Raw genomic sequence first — 12,584 nt, forward strand, 5'->3', positions numbered from 1 at the left:
GCTTCTTCCATGTGGGCTTTGTTGTTTCTCAGTTAGATGGCCCCTTGCTTATCTTCTCAGCTCCTTTTTCAACCTCCCTCCCACACCCTCTCAACCTTGTGAATATTTGATCAATTATATATCATTGTTGTTATGTTGTGTCTTACACTATCCATTGTCTCCCTTCAACCTATGTATCCAACTTTGTGATGGGTTCCCCCCTTCCTCCCCCTCTCCCCTCACCATCCATTTACCCTCATGATATCACTACTACCACTACTGTTCCTGAGGGTTTTATTTATACTGAATTCCTTATGTCAAGAGTTCTTATCTGTACCAATGGATGTTCTCCTGTCTAGCCAGATTTGTAAGGCAGAACTGGATCATGGTAGTGGTGGGGAACAAGCAGTCAGGAACTAGAGCAGTGGTTCTCAACCTTCCTAATACCACGACCCTTTACTACAGTTCCTCATGTTGTGGTCACCCATCAACCATAGAATTATTTTCGTTGCTACTTCATAACTGTAATATTGCTACTGTTATGAATCAGGCAACCCCTGTGAAAGGTAGTCATTTGACTACCAAAGGGGTCACAACCCACAGGTTGAGAATCACTGAACTAGAGGCATGATGTGTGTTTCATTCAGTGCTGTACTGCACCCTGGTTGAATCATCCTTTCCTTGTAACCCTTCTGTGGGGGGATGTCCAGTTGTCTACAGATGGGCGTTGGGTCTCCACTCCACCCCCCCTCTTGTACATCGATATAATTGTTTGTTTTAATACCCAAGATTCTATCTAAAGATGAACCTTAGGGATTCCCAAACTCAGATGCCTTAGAGAACTAGGCAAATTTTGTGAACAAATGAAAGAAGTCTAATATATGAGAAAATCTATTGACAGATTATGATACAACATCTTTTTTATCCATCTTTAAACAAATATTGGAGTTTAATTTTAATATTCAGAATTAATAAAATCAATTATAATAAATCCTCTATACTATTATTCCTTTCATTTGGAACAGGGAAGTTGGAACCCACCAAAATTTCAGTCTTGTCTTAATATATATTTTTTTCATTTTACTATTTCTTTGGTTGTAATATGTAAGGTTAAATTGAACCTTGACTTCCTTTAACAGGCAGAAATATTTTTATTTAATTTCATATAGAAAATAGTTGATCATTAGCATAATACCTTTTTTTTGTTTAGGTTAGCTCGTTGTAGAAATCTGAGATACCACATCCTTCACATTTCCTTTGTTGTGCTATATTTCAATTGTACTTAATAGCTTGCATTTGTAGCTCTTTGCTCACACTATTAATATTAATTGAGGAAAGCAAACTAAACATCCTTTTAAAACAGTTTAAGTACACATATTTAGTATGCCAACGGGGGAGAAGGCAGTTAGCTTCAATATCTGAAATGTAAAAATATCAGTCAGGTGATCCCTCTTTTATTTCTGCATACTGATTTCAGCATGGAAAAGTGGACCAGATAATTTCTTACCAAACTAGTAATTTAGTTTACTACTAAATTTCCATAGGAGTGAATTAATAAAATGTGTATGATGCTTTAACAGTACCCTGGGGAGACATGTGTGAAGTGATGAGGGGGTTCATGAGGTCACCCTGTGTTAGCTAGTGAAGCAGGTCAAGGACTTTTCCTCCGATGCTGGAATACAAAATCTCCGTGGCACGATGACCGCCAGCCCATCGTCCACCATCATGTCATTGCGTGTCTGGTTCATCTATCAGAGCAGTGAAATGTGTGCTGTTTCGCTCCAGGGAGTGGATCTATGTCATGGTGTTTCTACTTAACCATCTATATGACCTGTCCCTTTGTTAACTTTTTTCAAAATCCTCATTCCTAGACAGTGAGCGTATAAACCGGGTTGCTATGAGTCAGCATTGACTTGGTGACTGTGAATTTGGTTTTTTTAGTTTATCTGTTGGACAAGATAATAATTATTAATTATTTTATGGCTACTGATAACAGTTGTGGATTGAATTTGGGAGGTAATATTCCATGTCAGAATCATTTGTTAGTGATTTATTCACGATCATTTATTAATGATTTATTCATGATAAAATCTCAAGTGTAATTAAATTTAATTACAAAATTATATTTATTTCAAAGCCTTTTTACCCCCAAGATACTGACTTTTACATGTAAATTCTTGGTCTTGGTTTATTTTTATAAATGAAACACCAAGGTGTTCAAACCAGTTGGGTATCAAAAATCGCATGCATTTTCTCTCTCATCCATTCTACAGGAGGGACGCAGAGATTGCCGCGCGCTATCGGGATGGCCCTGGCAAAGGAGCTCATCTTTTCTGCGCGTGTGCTAGACGGCCAGGAAGCCAAAGCCATCGGCTTGATCAGCCACGTTCTAGAACAGAACAAGGAGGGAGATGCTGCCTACAAAAAGGCCTTGGACCTAGCCAGAGAGTTTCTACCTCAGGTACTCCCAGTCATAGTTCCGTTTTCTCTCTCTTTGTTATTAACAGGTTGACAGAAGAACGATCGGTGTCACAATACCCGAGATTTCCTTGGCTTGTGTTACAAGCAGTTGAATATATGATAGCGCGAAACTGGAACCATCATATTACATTAACGTTGAGACCCTCTAGAATTAAAATTAACACGTGACGATTATCTGAGGGCTTCTGTACCCATGCTTCGGCATTATGTCATGTAAAGCCTTTTCCACACATGGCAAAACTATTGAAATGATTGATGACGGAAACCTCCAACTTGAGGCAGGCACGTGCAGGGCGGCTGGGGGTGGGCCAGAGTGCCAGTCCGTTCCCCACGTTGAACCACACTTTACTCGGATAAAGACCTCAGTGTATGTTGTCAAAGGCTTTTATTTTGATGGATTCTTTTGAAATAACCTACTTGGAAAACAGGAGTTGCTTGTTTTACGGTGTGTACATGATGATGTCATATTGTGTTGATTTCTTTGTGCACCACACACAATGTCAAAATTCAGAATTCCCACCCTGTTGGCTCTAATCTGACTACACCAATGACTGATACGAGTCACTGCTTCGGTGGTCTTGTGTTAAGGGTTTGTTTATTCTGTCATTCTTTCTAAGTGCAGTTTTGGTCTAAAATCATGCATTAAAGAATTTTAACATAAAATAGGAGTCACGTTTTGCTATGGACTTAGTGATAACACTTTACGCTGTTAAAAAGAGTTTGAAGTTTTATAAACCTCTTAACCATTTCTAGACTCAGAATAACGTAGGAGCTCTTTACTCAAACAGGATTTATAACATGTTTGAGAAGCTAGTGAAGTTTCTCCCCAGAAAATTCCATTGTACCCCACATACATTTGTTCAAAGATTTTCTTGAACCTTAGTGTGAGAACCCTTGCAGGCATCTAGAGGTGTCTGCCTTCACAGTGCAGACCAAAGCTCTTGAGATAGTGGCACCCCTGTATCTGCTCTAGCATCTCTTTTAGTGTAAATGCCTAAGTGTGCAAAACTCCAAACTACATCCAAAGAAATGGAAACTAGGCAAACCCTGGCTGCCAAGAAGACCTTGCCATGTTCTGTATGCTAATTGTCTTCTAGTTGATGATTATGAAGGAAATTACAGCCTGCCTCACTGTTGGTGCCAATTGCCTCTCAACTTCCCTTTACTCTATCAGACAGAGGCTTTTCTGTGAGGCCCATTAACATCAAATTACTCTTCTTCCAGAACCGCTGTAAATTGCACCTCTTCCATTCTCCAAATCCTGTAATAAGCCAGCATTGCCTATCATGATGGAAGCTAGGACAGCGATGAGGCCAGGGGAGGAGTGGTTGGGAAGAGGCATAAGGGACCCTGATTGGAGGAATGGTTATACAGTATGCATCTGTCAAAACTCACCCATTTGTGCACTTCAACTTCAGTTTTGAAACCATGTGCCCCTTTCTCATTGTTTGTAGTATGGTGTTGGACTCTCTCTGGCCTGGCCTGCAAAGAAACCTGCAGTTTGACCCAGCACCCCACATAGCTCTGCTGGGTCCCCTGCCTGTCCTACGGTTTCACTTTTTATTTCAAGGCAGGTCTCCTTTCCCCCCTAATTATACTGTACGTGAAACCCCAATATATGAATCAGATAAAGTCACTTTGTTAGTGTTTAAGGATGGATTTGTGATTTTTGTCCATTATAAATCCTATCCGTAAGATAACCTGACTCAGTGTGCTTGTGAGCACGAATCTGCTCAGGGATGCACTAGAACATGACTGTGTATCCTTGTCTCAAAAATGTTTCCAGTGGTTTTATATGAGATTTTTGAAGAACTAAATTCCTGACAAGCATTTTCAGACCTCTTGGAATATCATTTTGGGATGGTAGTAGGTACCACTGCATTGCATACACAAGCTATCTTTTGTGTTGTTCTGGGTAGACTAGAGAAACAAATTCATAGACACTCATGTATATGAGAAAGAGGTTTATATACAAGAGCAATTGAATATTGAGAAAATGTCCCAACCTAGTCCAGATCAAGTCCATAAGTCCAATATTAGCCATATGTCCAATAGCAATCTATAAAGTCCCCTTCAGACTTACGAAACACATGCAATGACGCCAAATGCAGGAAGATCACAGGCCAGTGGGTGGAAAGTCGTGTAGATCCAGTGGTGGTGGAAGCATCTCAGCGCTGGCAGGTGTCTCTATATGACTTCTCAGGCTCCAGAGGTCGGGCTGCTTCAGGGTAGGTCCATGTGGCTTCTCCAGCTCCAGGGTACAGTGCCACATGTCTTGTCAGTAGAGTGTCTCTCAGGGAGTGAGCAGAGAGAGTGTCTCCTGCCTCCAAGGAGGAAAATGCCAGAGTTTCCAGAATCCTCAGGAGAAGGCCATGCCCACACCGAGGCCTCATTGGCTGTGATCTGACTGACAGACTAGACTCCACCCCTTCACTCTTCATCCTCTCAAGTCCCAAACTGACAACAAATTATGTAACTACCACATCATTGGAAAGTCCCTCCTCTAGCCAGTTGAGTTTCTAGAGAATTCCAGGGTTTGGCTTAAACTGATTGGACCAGTGACTTGCTATTCACCTCCCATACTACTCACAAGATCCTGTTCTTCCTTATACGTCACTCCCCAATAATACTCAGAGAGGGAGTACAATGTTGAGTTTGTTTTCTAAAATCCCAGAATAGATAAATCTATAGAGACAATAACTGGGGTTTTGCTGGGGGTGTTGAGGGGAAAAAGGGAGCTAATGCAAGAAAGGAGAAAGTACACGAAAGAAGAAAATGTTTAAAATTGATTATAATGATGACTTTACAATTCTTTTCAGTATGTTAACATTATTGTACTATCAAAGTTTTAACAGTTAAATTTGAAAAAATTTTAAGTTTGTTCAACTATTAATTATTTTTAAGTTCTATTTTTTCATGACCATGTATACTTACTAAAACACCATCCTCGGGTAATATTGTTGCTAACTGAGGAAAAATAACAGTGCAAGTGCCTGAAATTAATTATTTCTGAATTTCACATTTATCAGTAGCATCAGTCTCAGGTATTGATGCTGAGGAAAAATAACAGCACTAGGGCCTGAAATTGATTACTTTTCAACCTCTCGTTTTTCAGTAGCATCAACCTCAACTGGTCTGAGAGTGATCACACACATGTCCGCCCTTTCTTTTCCTTTCCTAACTTCTAGGGGGAATTGATTGTTGGAGAAAGGTAAGTCTACGTACTGAACACACAGTACCAGCTGGCCTTCGAGAATCTAGGGTTCATCATGTACCAGTGCTTCTGGGCCATCACTACCTGGTTGTGCAGTACAGATTTCACAACGCTGCTTAGTTAAGTTGAATTCTACAGACACAACCATTGTTGGTTCCGTGCCATAGATCCATAAGTGGAAATTTTTTAATGATACTGGAATGTACAAAAGAATTTGCATAACTAGGAATGAAAGTCAGTGTTGTTTTTTTCATTTGAATTTTAGGGACCTGTTGCTATGAGAGTGGCAAAATTAGCAATTAATCAAGGGATGGAGGTAAGTTACCTTAATGGTTGTTTGTTTGTTGTTGTTGGACTACAGAATAGAGATTCCATTTAACTGAACCTTGTTCACACTACCTTTTAATGTTTTAAGATATAACCATTTGCTACTAATACTGAAGGCCACTAAGGTTCTTTTGATTGCATCATTGATTTTATTCTACTTAAGCTGCTCCTAATTCAGTATTACAATCACCAAACCAGAATCCACTGTCTACAAGTCTACTCTGACTCATAGCAACACTATATAGAGTTTTTTGGGACGTAAAACTGTGGGGGCAGACAGCCTCCCCATTCTGCAGAGCACCTGGTAGATTTGAACTGTGGATCTTGAGTTAGCAGCCCAGTGCCTAATCCCCTGCACCTCTAGAACTGCTTATCATAGTTTAATAATGTTACTGATAACCTGCAATTATAACCTGTTTATAATTTTTGCCATTGAATTAATCCATGTATTGATTAGTAGTTCATAGAAATCCAGAAGAAAATAATATCCAGTCTGTGTATTCATAGTACCAATATCATAGTATGAAAAACATTGCAAGGAAAACTTCTTAGCTCAAAGCCGAATCTAGCAGTTTCCCTTTTAGTATCTCAGTGAGCTTTTTCCTGAGAGACTCTCATGGACTAGGTAGATCTTATGCTGTCATGGAGTTTACCCAAGGAAATGACTCTGTGAAGGATTGTAGCCCCAGCCTAATGCAAAGGCAGGAAGGGGAGGCGAAGTGTGCAGAAACCCACTGGCAGTGGACTTTTTAGTATAGCGATTCTGTTTTGATTAAATTATGGGAATTTTGAAGAATGATCCTTCTTCCTTTCAAATCTAAGAGCTACTAGATCTGTCTGACTTCCGTAGCGATAACAAGAGATTGGGTTTGTTAGCAGGTTGTTGTTAGGTTCCATCGAGTCTTTTCCAACCCATAGTAGCCTTAAGCATAGCAGAATGAAACGCTGCCCAGCCCCATGCTGTCCTTAAAATCGTTCCTGTGCTGGAGCCCATTGTTGCTGCCAGTATCAATCTATTTCCTCGAGGGTCTTCATCTTCTTCACTGCCTCTCTGCTTTACCAAAGATGATGGTTTTCCCCAAGGTCTGCTTTCTCCTGACAGTATGTCCGAAGTACTATGTCCGAAGTACATAACAACGTCTTGACATCCTTGCCGTGAAGGAGCAATCTGGCCATACTTATTTCAAGATAGATTGGTGTGTCCTTTTAGCAGTCCTTGATGATTTCAATATTTTTCTCCAGCACCACTTCTACGGTCTTCCTTATTCAGTGTCCAACTTTCATGTGCATGCAAAAAGGTACCCGCCTCCCCACCCCACCCCACCCCCCAAAAACACGTGTTTTGTTTTGTTATTCCAAAGCTAGTACTTCAATTTTTTAATAAACCAACCTTATCACCTTCAACGTACTGTCAATTGTACTTAATACATTTGTCTGAATCTGCAATTCCATTCCTGGAAACATGTTTCAAACACATCTGTTTGGGTGGCGGACATCAACTCCCTCGTTTTTTTCACTTCTTCTACTCCCTCAAATCGCTGTCCTTTCATGTCTCTTCATTTGTGGAAACAAAAAGAAGTCGCCGGGAGTGGGGTCAGGTGCGTAAGGTGTGTGTGGCAACAGAGTCATGGTGTTTTTGCCAAAAACTGGTGCACTGAGATGGGTGTGTGTGTAAGCAGGTGCATGGCCCGGGTGGCAAAACCATCCCCCCATCTGCCGCAAATCAGACCTTGTTTGTCACACACTGCTATGCATTCTTTCCAGAACCTCTCAATAGCTTGATCAACAGTCTGACCTAGTGGAACAAACTCCACGTGCTCCAAATCTCCCTCATTTTAAAAAATGAGTAAGCATCGTCTTGATCTTTGATTTCACTTGAAGAGCTTTTTGGACATGAGGTGACTATGGCATCTCCCATAGCTTGATTGATGTTTGCTTTCGGAGTCATAAGAATAGCCATGTCTTGTCACAGTAATGACCTGGGGAAAAAAGTCTGGGTTCCTTCAGAGCTGTTCTTTGAAAGCACAGCTTGTTTGCACTTGATGCTCTTTTTCCTGGTCGGTCAGGACCCGAGGCACAGAGTTCACAGGGGCCTTTCTCATTCCCAAATCTCTGGTTGAAATTTGCTGAACCCAGCTCTAAGAAAGTCCCGATAATGTCCCCATCACTTAAGTGGTCCACTGCCATCTTTGAGCACAAGTGCACAAATGTTGTCGGCATTTTCATTTGTTTGGGAAGTTGATGGACTTCCAGAACAAGATTTGTCATCAATTGATATTTCCCCTTTTTTGAAACAAAAAAATCACTGAGTTTTTCCCATAACATTATCTTTGTAAGCTCTGTTCAACATCACAACAGTTTCTGTGGCATTTTACCCAAGCAAGAAACAAAATTTCACAGTGGCACACTCTTCCCTTAAAAATAAGGTTTGAGGGAAACTGATTTTATGAAAATATTCACTGTGACAAGAGAGAACCTTGCCAGGTGACACCACTGGGTACACCAATGCAGAGCGAGTTGCTCAATGCTCGCTTAGCAGGCAAAATGTGTACTATGAAATGTGTATACTGAGTGGAGCTTTTTTCCATTTTTTTGTGGGGTACCCCCTCGTACAATGGAATAGAAAATACCATGGCTTGGGTCAGGCACACATCTGTCCTCAAAGTAACATCCTTGCTTTTTAATACTCTAAAGAAGTCTTGCGGAGTACATTTGCCTAATGCAGCACATCTTTTGATGTTTTGACTGCTGCTTGAAAGAGCATTGACTGTGAATTCAAACAAGACAAAATCCTTGACAGTTCCAGCCTTTTCTCCTTTTATCACGGTGTTACGTGTGTTCCAGTTGTGAGGTTTTGGTCTTCTTTACACTGATGTAATTAATATTGAAGACTGCAATCCTTGATCTTCATCAGCAGGTGCTTCAAGTCTTCCTCGGCTTCAATAAGCAAGATTGCATCATCTGCATATTGCAGGTTGTTAATAAGCATTCTTCTAATCTTGATGCTACATTCTTCTTCATATAATGCCAGCTTCTCTGGTGATTTGCTAAGCAAACAGATTGAATAAGGATGGTGGAAGGATACAACCCTGACACACACCTTTTCTGATTTTTAACCATGCTGTTTTTTTGTTCTGTTTTCACACACTGTCTCTTGATCCATGTAGAAGTTCCACATATGCACAATAAAGTATTCTGGAATTCCCATTCTTCTCAAGGTTATCCATAGTTTGTTATGATGATCCACACAGTTGAATGCCTAGGCATAGTTAATGAAACACAAGTAAACATCTTTCTGGTATTCTCTGCTGTGAGTCAAGATCCATTTGACACCAGCAATGAAATTCCTTGTTCCACGTTCTCACCTGAATCTGGCCTGAACCTCTGGCAGCTCCCCGTTAATATACTACTGCAACCATTGTTGAATGATCTTCAGCAAAATTTTGCTTGCATGTGGTACCAGTAGTATTGTTCCACAGTTTCAGCATTCTATTTGCATCTTTCTTTAGAATGGGTATCTCTATACGAATCTCTTCCAATCAGTTGACCAAGTAGCTCTCTTCCATATTTCCAGTTGTAGATGAGTTAGTGCTTCCAGTGTTTCATCAGCTTGTTGAAACATTTTAATTGATATTCCATTAATTCCTGGTGGCTTAAAAATTTGCTAATGCTTTTAGTGTAATTTGAATGTCATCCTTCATTACCATTGGTTCTTGCTCAGATTGTACCTCCCGAGATGATGGAATGTTAACACTTTCTTTTTCATACAGTGATTGTTTATTCTTTCCATGAGGAAAACAAAAGGTTGTTAAAAAGACAGTAAAGAAAGAAAAAGATCAAAATGCATGTCAGAAGAGACTGGAAACTTAATTGTCGAGTAGCTAAAGCAAATGGAAGAAATGATGAAGACAAAGAGTTGAATAGAAACTTTCAAAGGGTAGGTCAAGAAGATCAAGACAAATATTATAATGAAATGCACAGAGACCTAGAGTTAGAAAACCAAAGGGGAAGAACACATTCAACACATCTTAAACTCAAAGAATCCCAGAAAAAATTCAAGCCTCAAGTTGCAATATTGAAAGATTCTATGGGCAAAACATTATTTGGAGTAAATATAGTTTTTAAACTTGGCAAAGTAGTTGATTGGTTTTTTAATTATCATGTAATAATTTCATAGTAGTCACTTTATACAGCCCTTGTTATGTGCTAAGTTATGTTTCTATTTTATACACATACATATATGCACACACACACATATAGGCTATCTCCATCAAGTTGATTCTTACTCATGGCTTTCTGTAGGGTTTCTGAGACTATAAATATTTACTGAAGCAGCAGCCTCACAACTTGAACCGTGAACCTGGAGATTAGCAGTATAACACCCAACAGTGGCACCATAAATACTTCTGTTGTTGTTGTTAGATGTCATCAAGTTGGTTCCAATCCATAGCACCTGGATACACCAGAACAAAAGTCCTGCCCAGTCCTGCCCCATCCTCACAATTACTCCTATGCTTGCGCCCATTGTTGCAGCCACGGTGTCATCTGGTTCAGGACCTTCTTGTTAAGCTACATGTAAAAAGAGCCTGCTGAATTTTCTCTCTCTCTCTCTCTCCCTGTGTCTCAGGTTGATTTAGTAACAGGATTAGCCATAGAAGAAGCCTGTTATGCTCAGGTATGTAAAACAACCACATATTCCATGAAGATTCAAAGTATGTTTATGGTCTGTGTAATGCAAATTAATTCTGTATCCTGAGCAGCAAGTTTACCCACCCACCCATTCCAAAGACTTGCAAAGGAGTTGAAATGGTTCTTTGTGCTGTCCGATGTAACCAACCTGCTCAGACAGGTTCTGCTGTACCGACTGGACTAATCCCTTTCATCGAGTATGCTTAATCTAGAGGAGGCTAGAATAATTATAGCAGTACTGTTCACTGTTGCTGTTGTATTTTGGGGTGTAAACTTGGGTCATGACTATGTATAAAATGATAGTGGGGGGAGAGAAAGCTGTAAGTGATATGGGTGCCTTATATATGCCTGGCTGTGTAAGATTTGTGGACCTTTCCTTTAAAGAGGAGAAAGCACTATATTTCTCCCGTGGAGCAGCTGGTGGCCTCAAACCCCTGACCTTGCAGTTTGCAGACCAACTTGTAACCTCTGTGCCATTTAAAACATCTAAAATAGCAAGAGAGTTTTGTGTTACTGAGAATTGGAAATTGCCTCCACTCCCATGCAAACATGCTGGTGTCCTGAATTATGAGCACTGTGTAGAGTGTGACTCACTGCCCTGACTGTGCATATAAATCACCACCTGCCATTAATGCATACATGTGATGAATGAAGTAAATTAGAAATGGATAGCCTCATTGTCCAAAGAGAAATTTGAGAAAGATGTTTGGGGTTACAATGATAAATTTAGTAACATAATTAGAATTATTCAAATGATGAATTTTTGTGTGTCATCAACTTGATTTCCACTTAAAGTGACCCTCTGTGGCAATCTAGACCTGCCCGATAGGGTTTTCTGAGCTATAAATCTTTATTGAAGCAAATTGCCAGGTCTTTTCTCCCAGGGAGCTAGTGGTCGGTTCAAATCATTGGCCCTTAGTGAATCTCAGAATTTTTAAATGTGCTTTTAATTTGTTTTCTCAGATAATGCATGTTAAACTTTTATAGTTTTTTCAGTGTTTGGTAGAGGTAACATGATGTTTTGTTTTTTCTTAGACCATTCCAACGAAAGACAGACTTGAAGGCCTTCTTGCTTTTAAAGAGAAAAGACCCCCTTATTATAAAGGAGAATAGAAGAAAGTGAAACCCTTACAATGCTACGTATTAAATGTACTTCTGGAGGTATCTTTCAGATGCGTTATATGCCTTGGCACATGAAATGTAAATTATCTCCATAGTGTGTCAGATATCTGGAATAGTCCCCTATTGTATGTACCTTGTTCAAATGTATATCACGTCATGTTCCTTCAGGTTTATAAAGCTAATAGTGTATGTTGTTAAAATTGCTGACTCAAAATTAGTTATGTTTTTAAAAACTTCCTGCATAAGATGCATTTGGTTTTTAATTTTTTAATGTGAATAATTTATATATTGCACACTTTAGGAAATAATACTGATTGTATGTCTACTGTGCTGCATTAAGAAAAATAAAATTATTTCCTGTATACCAAAAATGTCCAGTTATACCAAATAAAGTTTCTAAAGGATAATACACATAGATACATTTACATATATATATCTTAACTGATTCTAAGTGAAAATTACTAAATATAAATAAAATTAGATAAAAGAAAACTAACTTGAACATTTTTCTTTTCTACCTTTTTATGCCTATTCTCTCTGTACAGTAGTTTTTTTACATAGTCAGTCCCAGAATACAGGGAGTAAAGATGGGGAGTGATCCAATCAGACACTAGTGCCAGAAGGCTGTGTAACATGCTAGAGGCCCAGAGCCCTTGTACTTCTGAGAAGCCTTCCTACTGCCTGGACTTGCCTGGCCTGCTAGTCCAACCAAAGGGACATGCACCACACCCTCCTCCCTTCCTCCCTGCTGCGTCCTATTGCCCCTGAGTCC

At 39.7% G+C, this 12,584-nt stretch overlaps 1 protein-coding gene across 1 annotated transcript in view; it reads left to right on the forward strand.

The window, feature by feature from the left end:
• Positions 1-12,304, forward strand: part of AUH (AU RNA binding methylglutaconyl-CoA hydratase) — a 161,051-nt gene extending 148,747 nt beyond the window's left edge. The window contains exons 7-10 of the mRNA XM_004713902.2: positions 2,253-2,440; positions 5,940-5,990; positions 10,629-10,676; positions 11,726-12,304. Of these exons, the coding sequence (XP_004713959.1) occupies positions 2,253-2,440; positions 5,940-5,990; positions 10,629-10,676; positions 11,726-11,803 (365 nt within the window). The 3' untranslated portion in view covers positions 11,804-12,304. The remainder of the gene's footprint in view (positions 1-2,252; positions 2,441-5,939; positions 5,991-10,628; positions 10,677-11,725) is intronic.
• The last annotated feature ends 280 nt before the right edge of the window (positions 12,305-12,584 follow it).

The sequence above is a fragment of the Echinops telfairi genome, unplaced genomic scaffold, assembly GCF_000313985.2.
Source record: "Echinops telfairi isolate 266 unplaced genomic scaffold, ASM31398v2 ScPeMD7_1;HRSCAF=3_1, whole genome shotgun sequence".
Classification (NCBI taxonomy): domain Eukaryota; kingdom Metazoa; phylum Chordata; class Mammalia; order Afrosoricida; family Tenrecidae; genus Echinops; species Echinops telfairi.